This window comes from Hemicordylus capensis, chromosome 5, assembly GCF_027244095.1.
Source record: "Hemicordylus capensis ecotype Gifberg chromosome 5, rHemCap1.1.pri, whole genome shotgun sequence".
NCBI classification, from domain to species: domain Eukaryota; kingdom Metazoa; phylum Chordata; class Lepidosauria; order Squamata; family Cordylidae; genus Hemicordylus; species Hemicordylus capensis.
In genome coordinates this window covers 260,001,599-260,019,295 of record NC_069661.1, presented here as the reverse complement: position 1 = coordinate 260,019,295, position 17,697 = coordinate 260,001,599, and the positions used below count along the sequence as shown (strand labels likewise).

Here is a 17,697-nt window from a genome sequence, read left to right as displayed (position 1 = left end):
TGGACCAGAAGAGGCTGGGGCAGGAAGCCTGCTCCAGAGGGGTCTGAGGGCTGCTGGATCACCAGCAGGAAGCCTGGGCATCTGGCCCTGTACCACAGGGCAGAGAAGAAAGAAGGAAGCGCTGGAGACAGCCAGGGGGAATCAGCAGGGAGAGCCAGGGAGGGAGGCAGGCTGGCAGGCAGGCAGGCAGGGAGGAGCCTAGGCAAGGAGCTACCTGCTACATGACACGTACACCAGCTGAGCCGCTGGCCAGGCAGGGAGGGTAGGCGGTGTGTGTTTGTGTGTGCAGACATGAGGCCAGCTGCATCAAAGGCTCTTAGCCCACACAGAGGCCAATTTAAAGGGAGTTTGAAAAACAAGCATCAGAGTTCCAGGTAGCAAGCCTGAGACCAGAAAGAACCTCCTCTCCATCAAGCTGTGAGGCATGAGTGGAGGCTGCCGATGGCTGCAGTGGGCTTCGTGTGTGGCTTCCAAACCTTTGCTCGGGGGCAGACCTTGTGCTCCCTTCCTAGTGCCTTGACTGGGAGCAGCAGATGACGGATGTATTTCTAAAGGATGACCTTCTGAGCAGGAGCACACCCACCCCTCGGTTCTCCTGCACACTGAAGAGGTCTCCTGCTTGGACTGAGCCACCAACTTCCCTCACACTCTCTTTCTCTCTCCTCTCTCTTTCTCAGGCACAGGAAAAAGCAGCTGCTTCCCGCTGCCCAGCAGTGGGACTTTCCTTTCAAAGCCTGCCTCCTCCAGCGTGGAATCACCCTTGAGGGAAATGGCAGGTGTCACTTGGCCCCAGCTGGCCTTTCCCTTTTACCCCACGAGCAAGGTGGCCCATTCGCCAGAAACGTGGCCCCTCCTGCCATGGGATGTGAGGGTGGCTGATGCAACCGCCAGAAATAAGCCTGCAGGGCCCTAGGAGTCCAGCAGTGTCCCAGCACCTCCCTGAAGGCTGGAGTGGCCCATGCAGCCCTGAAGCCTGCCTCTCCGCCTCAGTCCAAGGGCCTTCGCATTGCTGCTGGAAGGCTACACTGGGGGTGGGATTAAACCACACCGAACTCTGTAGAGGAAAGCCCCAACAGAAGGGGACGGAGGCTCCTAAGGCCGTAGTGATAATAACGAGCAGGGGTCTTTGCGGGGGGAGCAGCTTCTGCTGCGTGGCTCCTGGCTGGCTCACATTTAAGCTTTTCTGGCTGAACCCCTCAGAGGCAAAGGCTGGGGTGGCCCCTTCCACTCTTTGTGCAGGGCAGTGCTTACCCCGTCAACCCTGGACACCAGCCACTCTGTGGTTTAAGGGGTATGTTACTGGGTCCCCTATTAAGGCACACTGCGAAGGACCTTCCTTCAGGAGAGGAAAGCCTCCAGCTTGGTGCTCTCCAGATTTCACGCTCTAGGAAGGATTGATCTCAGGAGGAAGAGAAGAACGGCCATCCCCAGCAGAAGCCTACCAGCCTGTGGAGCAGAGATAGTACAAAGTGGGGCTGGCGGCCCCATGAGCTGTGCATTGCAGTTGGCTCTGAATGTGGCAGGGAGGAAGCCACACGCTCCACGGCTTGGTCAGTGCCGGGAGGGGCCTCTGGTCAGAGCTTTGGGAGCGGCAGGATGGGAAAGTCTGCCCCTCTCTGCAGGGGGCCCGGAACAGAGAAGCTCCCGCCCACAGTGCAGCGAGGCCATGCCCAGCCTGGCCTTCTGGCTCCCGGCTCTGCTGCGTCCAGATGCCAGATGCCCCCTGGCTGCCCCACCACTGCCTCGTGCTCAGTGGCTGCTTGGCTCAAGAACGGCTGTTCCGGGTCACTTCCCTGCAGCCACCTGACAGTCAGCTGTTAAGGAGCTGGGGAACATTCGCTGCCTGCCCGGCTGCTGCCTCTGCATAAACCCTCACCCAGTGTCCCACGCTGGTGTCAGCAAGGTGTCGGTAGGTCAGGGGGCCCTGGAGAGAGGAGCCGGTGCCCTCCCTGCAGGGCCCGGTTCATGCTGCAGCCCCCGCCCCTCCCACTTGCTCCTGCCCTTTCACCAGTCCTGCTCGAAGGTGAAAGAGCACCGGCACCGCCCAGTGCTAGTTTCCCAGTCATGCCCACCTGGCTATGCAGGCAACCCCTTGAACAGGGCAAGAAGGCTCTATGGCCCCTGCTCTCCTACACATACTGTCCTGCAGGGAGGGAGACCCCGGCCTTTCATGTCACTGAAGAGCGGGGTGGTCTCTGCCAGCATCCTTCCCTTGCCTGGGCAAGGCACCGATTTGGGGTGAGCACATGACTCACTCTGCTCCACTTACAGAATTTCTCCCACATGAGAAGAGAGGAAAATGCAGCCAGTGCTGACCAAAAGGGACCGAGGACCTGTCTCCGTCCAAGGCAGCCTCTCCCTGCCTGGTTGGCTATTTTGGCATCGTCGCTTCTCATTCTTGCTTGCAATAATCTGTATACGTGGAATATTTTTGAAAGACTATCCCAGGCAGGGTCTCTACACACACACACACACACACACACACACACACACACACACACACACACACACAGAGTTACCAGCTGTAGCTAAGCAGCTCTCAGTCTGGCCAGAGCCTGGATAGGTGACTGACCACTTAGGAAGACGCACAGCCCAGAGCCGCCTTGCGTGCCATAATGAAAGGGAAGCAAGCAAGCGATGCCGTAGTAGGTAATAGGTAGGATCAGCCGTCCAAACCTCAGGGTACTGAAACTGGGCACGGACAGGCATCTTGCTGGATCCAGCCAGTGAACAACAGCAGAGCAAGCCTTGGGAAGGAACAGACTGGCTTGAATCATGGCCTCTGTATTTTGCTCAGAGTAAAGCAAGCCCAGCCCACACCAGTGACATTGGCACCCTAAAATCTGTGTTGGATTGGGTCCAGAGTATACAAAGCCGATTCAGAATTCAAAACACCCATGTGGTCTTCTGAGAACTATCGACTTTGGAGGAATACAAGATATTTCCAAAGGGGTGGGGGGGAAGGGCACCACAGGGGGTCTTGTGGTCGACTTCATCATCCCAGTCCAGAGGTCCTGGTCATAGGAAACATAGGAAACTGCCATATACTGAGTCCAACCATTGGTCTATCTAGCTCAGTATTGTCTTCACAGACTGGCAGCGGCTTCTCCAAGGTTGCAGGCAGGAATATCTCTCAGCCCTAGTTAGCAAGCTGTTAGAGTGGCCTGATTTGGAAAAACAGACTTGGGAAGAACTAACCTCGGGTTTGAGCGATAGAACCTCCTTTCGAGGTCCCAGAAAGAAACCTTCAAGGAAACGGGACGGAACGGGTGCCCTCATACTAGGGAATTGGAACGTTCCCCTTCTTGTAATCAGGTTAGTAAACCTGTATGTCATTTATGCAATGCTCCTGCATAGGAATAGGGAGGGAAGACGCGACCAAGAGGTTCACGCAGATGAGACCGTAAATCTCTTCTGGAAAAGTTTGTATGGTTATGTGCAAAAAGACAAGAGTATCTCTTCTAAACAGCAATGGGACAAATTGTGGAAATGGACGTTGGATGTAACCCTCCCCCTCACCTGATGTGCTTTGTAGCCCACCCACCCACCCCCAGTTACAGTACTGCGTGCATAAACTTCATAACCCTGTGGGTTACCAAATCCTTGTGTGTAAATCTTTGTAGATATATGATGTACAAACAACCACTTTGTATATAATTGTGCTTTGGCAGCGTACTGTATGCTTTGGTAGTTTGTTGGTTCAATAAAAAAATCTTGTCCTATAAAAAATAATAATCTTGTCCTATCTTGGAGAAGCTGCCAGGGAGGGAACTTGAAACCTTCTGCTCTTCCCAGAGTGGCTTCATCCCCTGAGGGGAATCTCTTGCAGTGCTCACACATCAAGTCTCCCATTCAGATGCAACCAGGGCAGACCCTGCTTAGCTAGGGGGACAAGTCATGCTGGCTCCCACCAGACCAGCTCTCCTCCTGCAGGACCTGCCAGCCAGCCAGGGCTTGAAGGAGTCCCCCGTAGGCCGGCCCTACTGCCTCTGAGCAAGCTCTTCACTGCCCGGGCACTCAGCAACTCCGAGACCCCAACCGGCATCAACCCCCCCTCTGCCCCCCCAGCCTCTACGGTTGGCTTTGCCTAGCAAAGTCTGGCGAAGAGACCAGGGATTCCTGGGGCCAGTCCTATGATGAACCAGCGGCCGGAACCCTCTGCCTCAGTCCTGACTCGGGACCCGGCTCGAGGGCAGAGGGGGAGGCTGCACTGGCGGGGGGGGGCGGGGGGAGGCGTTCCCGCCGTCGGGACGGAGGAGGGCTTCTCTCCCGGCAGCGCCCAGAAGGGCTCCTCCATCCAAGCGGGCAGAGCGCCAGCCGGCAGGCAGACACCAGGGAGGGAGGTGGCCCGGTGCCAGCCACGCCTCTGGAGCCTCCAGGCAGCGGAGGCAGAGCTCCGGTGTGTGCGAGGGGAGGGCCCGCAGCGGGAGGGGCGGCGGGTGGTCCCCACGAAGCCCGCCCCGCGCCCCGCGCGGAACGAGGCCGGCACGAGAGAGGCACCACCTCCGCCAGAGACAGACAGACAGACAGTGGCCGGCGAGCGCTCACCTGGCCGCAGGCAAGAGCCGCGGGCTGCGCCGGGACTGAGCCGACGAGGAGATCGGCTGCGGGGAAGCCGGCGGCAGGTGGAGCAGCAGCAGCAGCAGCAGGAGCAGCTGGAGGCGGCGGCGGCGGCGGCTGATGCAACTCGGCGGCGCAACCGGCAGCGGGCGCTTCTTCAGGGCGGGGCAGGAGGCGGCGGCGGCGGCGGCTGAACGGGGTTTCGGGCGCGAAGCCCCGCCGGGGGGCGGCGCTGCTGCTGCTGCTGCTGCTGGGCGCTGCATTCCCTCCTTGCGGGCCACCAGAGCGCTGGCTGCGGCGGCGGCGGCGGCGGTTGCTGCTGCGGCGGAGCTCGGCGTGGTGTCCGGCGGCGGGCGCTGCTGGCCTCGGCTTCTCGTCCCCGGCTGCGCCCTCTGGCTCCCACCTTCAGCGAGCCGCCCGTCTGCGCTGCTCCCTCCTCCCGCCCGGCGTCTTAAATACCCCGCGAGCTGCCAGTGCCGCCCAGTCCGGCCGCGCCGCGCCCGGCTCCTTCCCCGGCGGGGGCGGGGCGGTGCATCTCTGCCACTGGGGGCTCCGAGCGGCCTCCCGCCCCGACCCTTCGTTGCCCGGCCCGGGGCCAGCCAGGTCTTCAGGGTCGCCCGAGCGCCTCTGCTGCTGCTGCTGCTGCTGCGGGCAGCCCCGCCGACGAGAAGACCGTCCCGGGGACTCGCCGGCTGGAAGCCCGCTTCGCGTGGCCGCCAATGCCCACGCCTGGCCCATCAGTGGGGTGGGGGTTGGGGCGGGGCGGGGCACTGGCAGCCCCCCGCAGTCGGCTTTCGGCCCAGTCGGGTCTGTGCAGGTCAGGTCAGCCAGGATTGAGAGGGTCCTCCTGTCTTCTGAAAAGTGCCCAGAGTGAGAAAGCTTCCAAAGTTGTCCAAGGGTCCAGACCTGAGGATGGTGGCAGTGGCTGTGCAGAGGAAGCACAGAGCAAAAAGGCTCGGTTGTGTGAGATCCCTATAACTGATTTGGGACTGGCTTTTGCTTGCATTCCAGGATACTTTGATGGCTCTAAAGCTCTCCAGCCTCAATCCTGTTGCTGTGTCAGGAACTCTCGCTTCCTTAACAAGACATCCAGGGTTCAATGTGGATGCATCAAACATGTTCTCACAGCCAGAGGCTGGGCATGACAAGCATCCTCATGCTTGACCCAGGCAGAAGCCCAGTTCCTCTTGGCATTCAATGCCTGTCAATGCTCTGTTTCCATCGCTTTCTTGAGGGAGGAGGGAAAGACTCTGCACTGGCCACCCACACCTGGTGGCAAAGATGAGGCACGACCTGACCTTCTGGCCGGGTTCTGTGAGTTTTACTTTGGGTGAGGTTTGCCAAGCAAGAACATTTTCCTGGAGTGTGGTGGAACAAGACTGAACCCTAACCAGCTCTTCTGCTGGGGCCGCTTGCATCCCCACCCCTGACGGAGGAGTCAGGTCCCAGGTGGGCGTCCTCATGCTAGGATACTGATTAGGGATGAGCCCGGACCAGACCGGAGGCCATTCTAAAGGCCTCCGGACCGGTCCGGACCTGGGCGGTTCGGTTCGGGTGGGGGGGGTTGCTTTAAGAGCGGGGAGGGTTTACTTACCCCTCCCGCCGCTTTCCCGCTCTGGCGCCCATAATTTTAGTAGTAATTGGGGCAGCAGGATACCTCCCTGCCACCCCTTCCCCGCTTTCACTATGAAAAGCTCCCAGGAGTCCTCTGCACGCGCACACGCATCACAGAGACGTGAAGTGTGCGCACAATGTGTGTGCGGCCAGAGGACTCCTGGGAGCTTTTCATAGTGAAAGTGGGGAAGGGGCGGCAGGGAGGTATCCTGCTGCCCCAATTACTACTAAAATTATGGGCGCCAGAGCGGGAAAGTGGCGGGAGGGGTAAGTAAACCCTCCCCCGCTCTTAAAGCAACCCCCCACCCCAGTGCCGGACCACAGTTTGGCGGTTCTGTGCACACCCCTAATACTGATCCAACTGCATGCACCTTCCAAGCGCCTTCACTGAAGGGGTTGCAAGTCCAGAAGATCAAGCCACGTTTCCATCTCTCCTTCATCTCTTCATTGCCAGCTCCTCCTCAATCAATATAGTGCCCCCCCTCCTGCCTAACTCTTTCAGGTTTATTTTAGAACGTGCACCCCACTTTTCACACATGTCCTCACGAGGAGCTCATAACAGATAGAACAGAATATGAACATGAAATATGCCAGACAAGAAGTGCCAAGGATCACGATTACAAGGAAAGAGCAAAGAAAGCCCAAGAGCATGCAAGCGCCAGGTCATGGCCTGCCTTCTGCAGCTGCTCCAGGGCCTTTCTGGAAGGAAAAAACATGCGAGTCTGGAGCGAGGGATGGCAGAGAGCCCTGGAGGAGCCGGCGAGGGCAGAGTCTCCACTGAATGGCCCGACAAACCATGGGCAAGACCCTTGGCCCCCACTTGGAATACAACCCCCCCCCAGCATCTTGCCCTGCCATTGCAGGCTTCGCCCTTCAGCGGCCCCACTTCCTCCACTCTGCCCCAGAGACTGGTCCCTTTCTGCCCACCCAGGGGCCTGAACCTAGGCTGGAGGGTCTGCTGATGGAAAGGTCAGCTACAGATCTCCTTTCCTGCCTTCCTTAAGAGGCACAGCTACACCAGATGGGGCTTTTTAGTGTGGAAAAGAGGCGGCTGTGGCGAGACATGATAGAGGTGTATACAATCATGCATGGAGTAGAGAGAGTGGACAGAGAGAAATTTTTCTCCCTCTCGCACAACACTCGTCTGGTGACTATAGACCACCCTCTCTCACAATGACTATGAGTCTGGTGGCTCTAGGCCACTTCCAGCCTTCGAAGCAAGATGCCTCTCAATCCCAGTTGCAGGGGAGCAACAGCAGGAGAGAGGCTGTGTCCTCCCCTCTTGCCTGCGGGCTCCTCAGGGGCATCTGGTGGGCCGCGGTGGGAAACAGGCTGCTGGACTAGGGAGGCTTCCTTGGGCCTGATCCGGCAGGGCTTCCTTATGCTTGCTCAGAATGTGCTTGTCCTCCACACACCTGTGCATGCTGCCAATACCAGGGAGGGACCTGTGCCGATACCTAGAGGCCTCTGCCATAGGGACCAGGACCTTCCCACGGCTCCCATGCAGCAACGTAGCAAGCTTGGAATGGGCCCCAGGAGAAAAAGTGAAGACGGGCCCTTTCCTCCCACATCTCTCTCCCCACCACAAGAGGGAGAGAGCTAAGAGAAAGGGGTTGCCCAGCTGGTGGGGCCCCCTCCCTCCGGGGCTCAGGGACATTTGTCCCCCCCCCCCACCCTAAGCCTGCTGCCATGTATCACAGCCACTGCTGCCCTGTCTGTGGCCAGACACCAAGGCTCAGGGAATGCAGCCCAGCAGAAGGATGCAGAGCCAGCTCTACGGCTACATCAGGCCTCTTCGATTCTCCCCAGATGGGACTCCGGGAAAGACTTGATTCATGCTCTGCAGGCCACAGGCTGCCCAGAAGCCTAGCAAGCCCCGTGGGCAGCATGGGAGCATCTGGAACCAGACAGACCCTACAAAAGACTCTGGAGTCAGCCAAAAGTCAACCATGGGGTCTACTCAAATCTCCTGGGCAGGATCCAGACTAAATTAGCGATGGCTGTAGGCCACCTCAGGATTCGGAGGCAGGATGCTTCTGAATACCATTTTCAGGGAAGCCATGGAGGAGAGGGGGCTGCTTTCGCCTCTTGCCTGTGGGCTCCCCAGAGGCATCTGGTGGGCCACTGTGGCAAACAGGATGCTGGACTGGAGAGGACTCTTTGGTCCCTGTTCCAGCGAGGCTCTTCTTAGCAATGCCAAAGTCCCCTTGAAATTAATGGGACTTTCGTTAGGACTAGAGGTGTGTAGGCCTAGAAAAATGCGACAAAAATGTTTTTTGAGGGGGAGGGCTTCCTATTTTTAATGTATTTTATGTATTTATCATATTTATATACTGCCTGATATGTAAGAACATAAGAACAGCCCTGCTGGATCAGGCCCAAGGAAGCCCATCCAGTCCAGCACCCTGTTTCACACAGTGGCCCACTAGGCAAGAGCTAAGGGGGCATGCCCTCTCTCCTGCGGTTACTCCCCTGCAACTGGTATTCAGAGGCATCCTGCCTCCGAGGATGGAGATGGCCTATAGCCACCAGACAACTGTTGCCATTGATAGACTTGTATTCCATGAGTTTGTCTATGCCCCTTTTAAAGCCCTCCAACCTGGTGGCCATCACCACATCCCGTGGCAGAGAATTCCACAGATTAATAATGCACTGTGTGGAAAAAGTACTTCCTTTTGTTGGTCCTACATTTCCCAGCCTTCAGTTCCATGGAATGACCCGTTTCTAATGGTGTGTGTGTGTGTGTGTGTGTGTGTGTGTGTGTGTGTGTGAGAGAGAGAGAGAGAGAGAGAGAGAGAGAGAGAGAGAGAGAGAGAAATGTCTCTCTGTCCACTCTCTCTGCTCCATGAATGATTTTATAGACCTCTATCATGTCTCTCTGTAAACACCTCTTTTCTGAACTAAAAGGTCCCAGCCTTGCCTCATAAGGAAGGTGTTCCAGGCTCCTTATATGTGTATTTCTTTCCCCAGCATTTCCAATTTCCCCCACAAATAACTGAAAAATTTCAGATAAAATTGGGAAAATTACCTTCTGTGACTGGGCAAGGTCATTGAGAGGGTGGTGGCCTCCCCACTCCAGATAGTCTTGGAGGAAACTGATTATCTAGACCCATTTCAGATTGGCTTTTGGGCGGGCTATAGGGTGGAGACTGCCTTGGCAAAGCAGTGCCTCCCACCCCCAACCCCTCAGACACTCCAGAAGGATACTATGGTCAAAAAGAGCCCCTGGTGGCGCAGTGGTAAAACTGCCACCCTGTAACCAGAAGGTTACAAGTTCGATCCTGACCAGGGGCTCAAGGTTGACTCAGCCTTCCATCCTTCCGAGGTCAGTAAAATGAGTACCCAGAATGTTGGGGGCAATATGCTAATCATTGTAAACTGCTTAGAGAGCTCTGGCTATAAAGCGGTATATAAATGTAAGTGCTAAGTGCTAGTATCGAAAGCCGCTGAGAGGTCCAAAAGGACCAACAGAGTCACACTTCCTCTGTCAATTCCCAATTGGAGATCATTCATCAGGCCGACCAAGGCAGTCTCCACCCTATAGCCTGCACAAAAGCCAATCTGAAATGGGTCTAGATAATCAGTTTCCTCCAAGACTATCTGGAGCTGGGAGGCCACCACCCTCTCAATGACCTTGCCCAGTCACAGAAGGTAATTTTCCCAATTTTATCTGAAAATTTTCAGTTATTTGTGGAGAAAATTGGAAATTCTGGGGAAAGAACCTACCTCTTGGGCAGGTTCCAGATGGTGTCCCTTGGAGACTGCTCTTCTTCAAAATCTGCACATTTGTATGGTGTGCCTCAGGGCTCCATATTGTCTCTGATGTTGTTTAACATCTACATGACACTGCTGGGAGAGATCATCAGGAGATTTGGTGCAGGGTGCTATTAGTATGCTGATGACACCCAAATCTATTTCTCCATGTCAGCATCATCAGGAGAGGGCATAACCTCCCTAAATGCCTGCCTGGAGGCAGTGATGGGCTGGATGAGGGATAACAAACTGAGACTGAATCCAGATAAGATGGAGGTATTCATTGTGCAGGGTCAAAACTCAGGAGATGATTTTGATCTGCCTGTTCTGAATGGGATCACACTTCCCTGGAAGGAACAGTTACACAGTCTGGGGGTGCTTCTGGATCCGAGCCTCTCCCTGGTGTCCCAGGTTGAGGCAGTGGCCAGAAGTGCCTTCTATCAGCTACGGCTAACATGTCAACTGCATCTGTTTCTTGAGATGAACGACCTCAAAACAGTGGTACATCTGCTGGTAACCTCCAGACTGGATTACTGCAATGTGCTCTGTGTGGGGCTGCCCTTATACGTAGTCCGGAAACTACAGTTGGTCCAGAATGCAGCAGCCAGGCTGGTCTCTGGGTCATCTCGGAGAGACCATATAACTCCTTATTGAAGGAGCTACACTGGCTGATGATATGTTTCCAGGCAAAATACAAGCTATTGGTTATAACCTATAAAGCCCTAAATGGATTGGGCCCTGGGTATTTAAGAGAACGGCTTCTTCGTCATGAACCCCACCAGCCATTGAGATAATCAGGAGAGGTCCATCTGCATTTGCCACCGGCTCGTCTAGGGGCTACTCTCCACTGCTGCCCCACCAGGGCTTTGGAATGTGCTCCCTACTGAAATAAGAGCCTCCCCATCTCTGACAGCTTTTAAAAAGTCTTTAAAGACACATCTGTTCACCCAGACTTTTAATTAAACATTGTTTTAATGGTTTTAATGCTGTTTTACTCTTTAAAAAATTGTAACATTTTGAACTTTTTGGTTTTTGTTTTAACTAATGTTTTCCTTTTCTGTTTTTACTTTGTTGTAAACCGCCCAGATATGTGAGTTTTGGGCGGTATAAAAATATGTGAAACAAACAAACAAGCAAGCAAACAAATAAATACTTTTTTTTTTTTCGTGTTTCTGCCCCCAACCCCCGCTGTCCCCCCCAGGTCTTCACATCTCTAGTTAAGACTACTATATTTCATATATTTCAATGGTGCTTAGGCATTATTTATTTATTTATTTATTTATATCCCGCTCTTCCTCCAAAGAGCTCAGAGCGGTGTACTACATACTTAGGTTTCTCCTCACAACAACCCTGTGAAGTAGGTTGGGCTGAAAGAGAAGTGACTGGCCCAGAGTCACCCAGCTAGTATCATGGCTGAATGGGATTTGCACTCGGGTCTCCCCGGTCCTAGTCCAGCACTCTAACCACTACACCATGCTGGCTCTTAAGTTAAGGCATGATTAACTTAGTCTGGATTCTGCCAGGAGAGGAGAGCTGGTCTTGTGGTAGCAAGCATGACTTGTCCCCTTAGCTAAGCAGGGTCCACCCTGCTTGCATATGAATGGGAGACTAGAAGTTTGAGCACTGCAAGATATTCCCCTCAGGGGATGGAGCCACTCTGGGAAGAGCAGAAAGTTCCCAGTTCCCTCCCTGGCAGCATCTCCAAGATGGGGCTGAGAGAGATTCCTGCCTGCAACCTTGGAGAAGCTGCTGCCAGTCTGTGAAGACAATACTGAGCTAGCTAGACCAATGGTCTGAATCAGTATATGGCAGCTTCCTATGTTCCTATGCCCACTGGTTGGGATTCCGTGGCATCCCTGCTTCTGACTCCCAGAGGCCTTTTTAAGAAAGAAGCCGGGATTTGCCCCATAACTGACTTTCCAGTCTGACTTGCACAGAGTTGATACCTTCATTTCAATCTGCTTATCAGCCTTAAACACTCGTTGGCCCAAATTGAAACACCACCACATTTGCCCTATTTCTTGCTTAAACCTTGCAGCTGCTGCCAAAGGATAATCTTCATTTAATGCCGGCCACACAATTTCACCACCTTGGTTCCCAGCTTCCGTCTACAGGCACTTACGCCATTGCTCGTGTCTGAGTGCGAGCTGTTGTTTGCTCAGTTTATCAGGTTCGAGTTTCCACTTTAGAAGGACATTCCAAGCTTGCTGGTGCAGACCAAAGTAGAGGCCATTCAGCCAGTTATCAACAGGACCAGCTGTCTCTGACATACACATGCAGGAACTGCTGGTCTACAGAGTTCATTGTTGTCTGGGCGGCCTGGTGGTGACTCTGCAGAGCTCCAGGGAACTTTTCCAGCCTGACTCTGGACCTCCTGCAAGCAAAGTGGGCACTTCCCCGCCCTCGGGAACTGGGGGCCCTCCACGCCAGCTCATCTTCATGTACTTATATTATTTATATTTATATCCTGCCCTTCAGCCTGAGACCCCAGGGCAGTTAAGATAAAAACAGTTCAATACAAGCAAAAAAACAGAACACAGCTAAAAATGAAAAAAGAGCAAGGGAGAGCTCGTTGGCCAAAAGCCAGAGTAAAAAGGGCACTCCTCCCTCTCCTCCTAAGGGGTGGGAGAGAGAGAGCCATCCATATGGGTCTCAGCTGAGAGCAGGTTCCACAGCCTGGGGGCAACCCCTGAGAAGGCCCTGTCCCCTGTGCTTGACAAACAAGCCTCAGCAGGTGTCGGCACCTGGAGCAGATCCCTCCCTGCTGATCTAGTCAGGTGGGGAGATTCAGCTGGGAGCAGACAACCCCTAAGGCACCCGGGGCCCAAGCCGTTTAGGGCTTTAAGGTAACCACCAGCACCTTGAATTCTACCTGGAAACAGACTGGCAGCTAATGTATTGACCCATGCCATGCCAGGATGGCCTCCGCTTGCTCTTTGACCTCAGCACCTCCTGCTATTCAGACACAGAACTATCTTTTGTGTGTATTTTTATCTATTGAATAGCCAGCAGCAGACATAGCCTCTGTTTATTTACTGAGTTGTTTTTAACAGCCCTATAAGCCAGTGGCCTTATCCACACAGAAGGGCAGTGGATGAAATCAGCTGATTCTTTACATCCGCCCTGAACGAGCCACCACGTACCTGCACCAGGAGAATCCACAATGTTAGAGCCTCAGAACAGCCCTGCTGCGGGATCAGGACCCTCAAGGAGGCCCATCTAGTCCAGCATCTTGTTTCCCACAGTGGCCCACCAGATGGGAAGCCCCCAGGCAAGAGGGGAGGGCACTCTTCTCTCCTGCTGTTGCTCCCCTGCAACTGGTCAGCAAGTCAGTCTTTATTATGTATGGTCTTTGACCAATAACACAACATCTAAAACCATATACAATTTTAAACATAGCCATATTAATAACATAACTGTACACTGGATCTAACCATTAGTGAGCAGCATGCAAAGAACTCATATTGCAGAACAAAAGGATTTTGCAACTGTGTATGTGATAGACCAATTTGCATCAATTAGCAAATATTTGATATAGAATTCGTCCGATCGACCTGGCAGATTATGTAAAACAGGGTAAATTAACCTTCGCCTAAGATCTATATAAAATACACACTGTAAGAGCACATGTGCAACTGACTCAATCTCATCAGAGTTACAGCGCAATCTCTCTGTATCTACCAGCCACTGGTAGATAACAGATATTCTACTGTATCTACCAGCCAAAAGTTCCGAAGGGAGGACATTCATATGGGCCCTCAGGAAGGCCCATCTATGTTTAGGGAAAGTGAGGAGGAACGGATAATCCACTGGGCGAGTTCTCCTCCCACCATGGAGCAGGTGGAATGACCTAGGTGTCCTCGACAGCTCTTTCTGAAACTCAGTATCCCAGATCCTTCGTTTAATAAGCTATTTGGCCCTGACCAGACCCACAGAGAGGACTGCCTCAGGTGAAAGACCCTAGGGATGGAGTTTCCTGACACAGTTCTCCCACCAGCTCGAGCAGTGCCAATCCAAGAGTAACAAGGGAAGCAGACCAGAGGGCAGTAAGTTGATTCTTGCTCAGTTTATTCGTAGATAACAACTGATTCCAACTTCAGAGTGGCATTAGAAATACATTTGGGGGGCAGAAATAATGTTCTTAAGAACTTGGCTTGGACCCATTCCAAGAAGGAATAGTTAGCATAGCATCCCAGCTGTGCCCCCTATAACATTTGGGTCCTCGACCTTGCCTTGAATAAGTTGATGGCAGCCGGAATAAACATCCTCCTTGCCGCCTGTAACTGGTATTGAGAGGCATCGTGCCTCTGAGGCTGGAGGTGGTCTGTAGCCACAAGATTAGTAGCCGTTGATAGAGCTGTCCTCCATGAATTTATTCAAACCTCTCTTAAAGCCACCACCACATCCCGTGGCAGAGAATTCCATAGATAAAGTATGGGAAAGTACGACCTGTCGTTGGTCCTAATTTTCCTGACCTTCAGATTCATGGGATGACCACTGGTTCTAGTGTTGTGAGAGAGGGAGGGAAATGTCTCTCTGTCCACTTTCTCCACACCATGCATAATTCTGTCTACCTCTGTCATGTCTCCCCACAGTCATCGTTTTTCTAAACTAAAGATTGAGGGGAGACATGACAGAGATCTATAAAATAATGCATGGTGTGGTGTTCCAGTATCACAAGAGAGCTTCCCTCTGTGGGCTGCGCCCCACCATTGATGAGAGCAGAAGCCTCTTCTCATGGCCCCCCTTCCTTTTCGTTCCCCTAAACTTGAGGCCATTGTGCAGACCCCTTTCCCCTAAAAGCCAGCTGTGCTCACGCCAGCCCCCTCCCTGCCCATCTCCTGCTCTAAAATTAAATAGGGGGTCATGGAGGGTTTAAGTTAAGGGCCAGGGGCTGAGTCTCTGCATACTGTTGGAAGTGAAGGACTTTGCACTGTCTCTTGTCTCAAAGACAGTGGAGGACAGACTAGTGAGTCAGAGGGCTAGAGGGTCAAGACATTGGTCATCCCTTCTCTACTGCTCTGACACGATCCCTTTGGAATGTAGATTGCTAATCTTAGGGACTTCCTTCCTTCCAGCCACTTCCTTCCTCTCTCCCTTCTCTTCCTGTTCCTTCTACCTTGCAACATGCAAGCTCTTCTCCCCTGCACCATGTGTGCAGAGATGCAGAATCGATCTGCATCCAGCTAGATAGATAGATTAGAGATCCTAACTCCTCACTTTCCTATCTAGAATGGAGTTCTCTAATAAATACCACTTATATTGATTTGAAACTATGAACTGGCTCCAAGTTACTTTACTCTCAGCATACACGCATGCCTAACCAAATTCCACTGTGTTGTGCCTCTGTGCACTCTGCTATAATGAGAAAGGGATTCTCCTACCAGAGAGAATTCCCAACACATACTACAAGTCCACAGAGGACCTCCAGCTCTCTCGGTCTGTGTGCCCCACCCAGCACATGCCACAAGTCCAGAGGTCACTACCACAGGAGGGCATGGCATTGGCCACACTACCTCCCTCCCCCAGCTCCTCAGCCCTCATAGTTCTGCTGTGGGCAGGCTGCTCTCACTGCTGGAAAGGCCAAAGCAGAATGGAGTGGGGAGGGGGTTAGGGCAGGGTTTGGGGGCTTCGCTGTAGGAAGTGCAAGAGCAGCCTGCTGCTGCCTCCCATTGACCCCTCCCACCTGACCACCCTCCAGCTGCTACTCACAGCTGGTACAGGGAGCTGGTGTCCCCACAGGTAGGTGTGTGTGTGTGTGTATGTCAGAGCCTCCTGCTGCTTAAAGCTGGTCTCTCCTATTCACCCAGTGATGACTTTTGGAAGCGCCTGCAGCAGCGGCAGCACCCCCAAACCAGGCATCGGGGGAGGGGGCTCCTTTCTTCTCCCCCCAGGCTTGGAAGTCCCCTGGGGAGCCTGTCTGGCCATCCGGGGAAATGGCAGTGGGGAGGAAGAGGACTGGCGGTCCCAGGGGTGTAGCTATAATTGAGTGGAGGGATTCAAAGAACCCGAGACCCCAGCTCCCGAGGGTCCCCAAACTCCACCCCTTCCTATTTTCTTCATTATCTCTATTACTCCAAGGGGACGCTGAGGAGAGGGGTGACCACGGGCCCCCTCTCCCCTAGCTATGGCCCTGGGCGGCCCATTCTTTGCACCCTCTAGCTGGGGGAAGGAGGGTAGTGGGGACAATATCAATCATGGGCTCATGCCTGCAGCAGCAGGGCTGGCTGGCCAGCCAGCTGAGAGGAGGAGATGGCAGCAGACACCCCTCCGCCCCCCCCCCCCCGCGGAGAGTCCAGCAAGGACATCATGTGGAAGGCTGAGCAGCACAGCCCTCCGATGATTACTGACCCTGAAGGTTTCTTCTTCTTGCTGCTGGAATTAGATGCCCTTGAATCCAGCAGAAGCAGCAGCAAGAAGCAGCCTTTGTGGGAAGTAACCAGCCAGGTAAGTAACTAAAAGTTATGACCTCCCATGTGGGGGGTTGTAGAAATTAGAAGAAGCTGTAAGAAGAGCCAGGGAGGAGATTCCTACTCAGTTCTGAATAACCAAGTCAAGTAGAGAGATGTCAAGATATACCTGAAGTCGCAACAACAGGCACTAAGAACAAATGCAATAAGAGCAAAAGTCGAAAAATCCACAACAAACAGCAAGTGCCGCCTTTGTAAAGAAGCAGATGAAACAGTGGACCACCTAATCAGCTGTTGTAAAAAGACCATACAGACTGACTACAAACAAAGGCATGACAAGGTAGCAGGGATGATACACTGGAACATCTGCCAAAAATACAAGCTACCTGTAGCCAAAAATTGGTGGGACCATAAAATTGAAAAAGTTGAAGAAAATGAAGATGTAAAAATATTATGGGACTTCCGACTACAAACAGACAAACATCTGCCACACAATACACCAGATATAACTGTCGTCGAGAAGAAAGAAAAACAAGTTAAAATAATTGACATAGCAATACCAGGGGATAGCAGAATAGAAGAAAAAGAAATAGAAAAAAATCACCAAATACAAAGATCTACAAATTGAAATTGAAAGGCTGCGGCAGAAAAAGACCCAAATAATCCCAGTGGTAATTGGCGCTCTGGGTGCAGTTCCAAAAGACCTTGAAGAGCACCTCAACACCATCGGGGCCACAGAAATCACCATCAGCCAATTACAAAAAACAGCTTTACTGAGAACAGCCTATATTCTGCGACGATATCTATAACAATTGCAACAACATTGACAATAAAATTCAGCCATCCTAGGTCCTTGGGAAGGACTCGATGTCTGGATAAAACAAACCAGTCAATAACACCTGTCTGACTGTGTAAACAAGAAATAGTAAGACACTGAAATCCAAATTCATTTTGGTGACACTATCACCAAAGCAATCAACTTTGGTTGATGGTGGTGACACCATCAAAGCAATCAACAGATGGGCAATTCCTGTAATCTGTTATACAGCAGGTATTGTTGATTGGACACAAGCAGAATTGGATGCGCTGGATTGGAAAACCAGGAAAATAATGACCATCAATCATGCCTGGCACCCAAGAAGTGATGTTGGTTGGCTGTACCTGCCAAGAAATGAAGGAGGACGTGGAATGTTGCAAGTCAGACAGTCTGTTGAAAAAGAAAAATGAGCACTGGTGGAATACATCAATGGAAGCCAAGAAGAAATGCTACAGGAAGTAAGACAGGACTGTTGAAAATACAGGTGAAACTCGGAAAATTAGAATATCGTGCAAAAGTCCATTAATTTCAGTAATGCAAATT

The 17,697-nt window shown here is 52.8% G+C and overlaps 1 protein-coding gene across 1 annotated transcript in view; it reads right to left on the bottom strand.

Moving 5' to 3' along the window:
* The window catches only part of ADM2 (adrenomedullin 2), a 47,941-nt gene that overhangs the window by 14,676 nt on the left and 15,568 nt on the right, over positions 1 to 17,697 (bottom strand). The window contains exon 2 of the mRNA XM_053256270.1: positions 4,549 to 5,289. Within this exon, the coding sequence (XP_053112245.1) occupies positions 4,549 to 5,289 (741 nt within the window). The remainder of the gene's footprint in view (positions 1 to 4,548; positions 5,290 to 17,697) is intronic.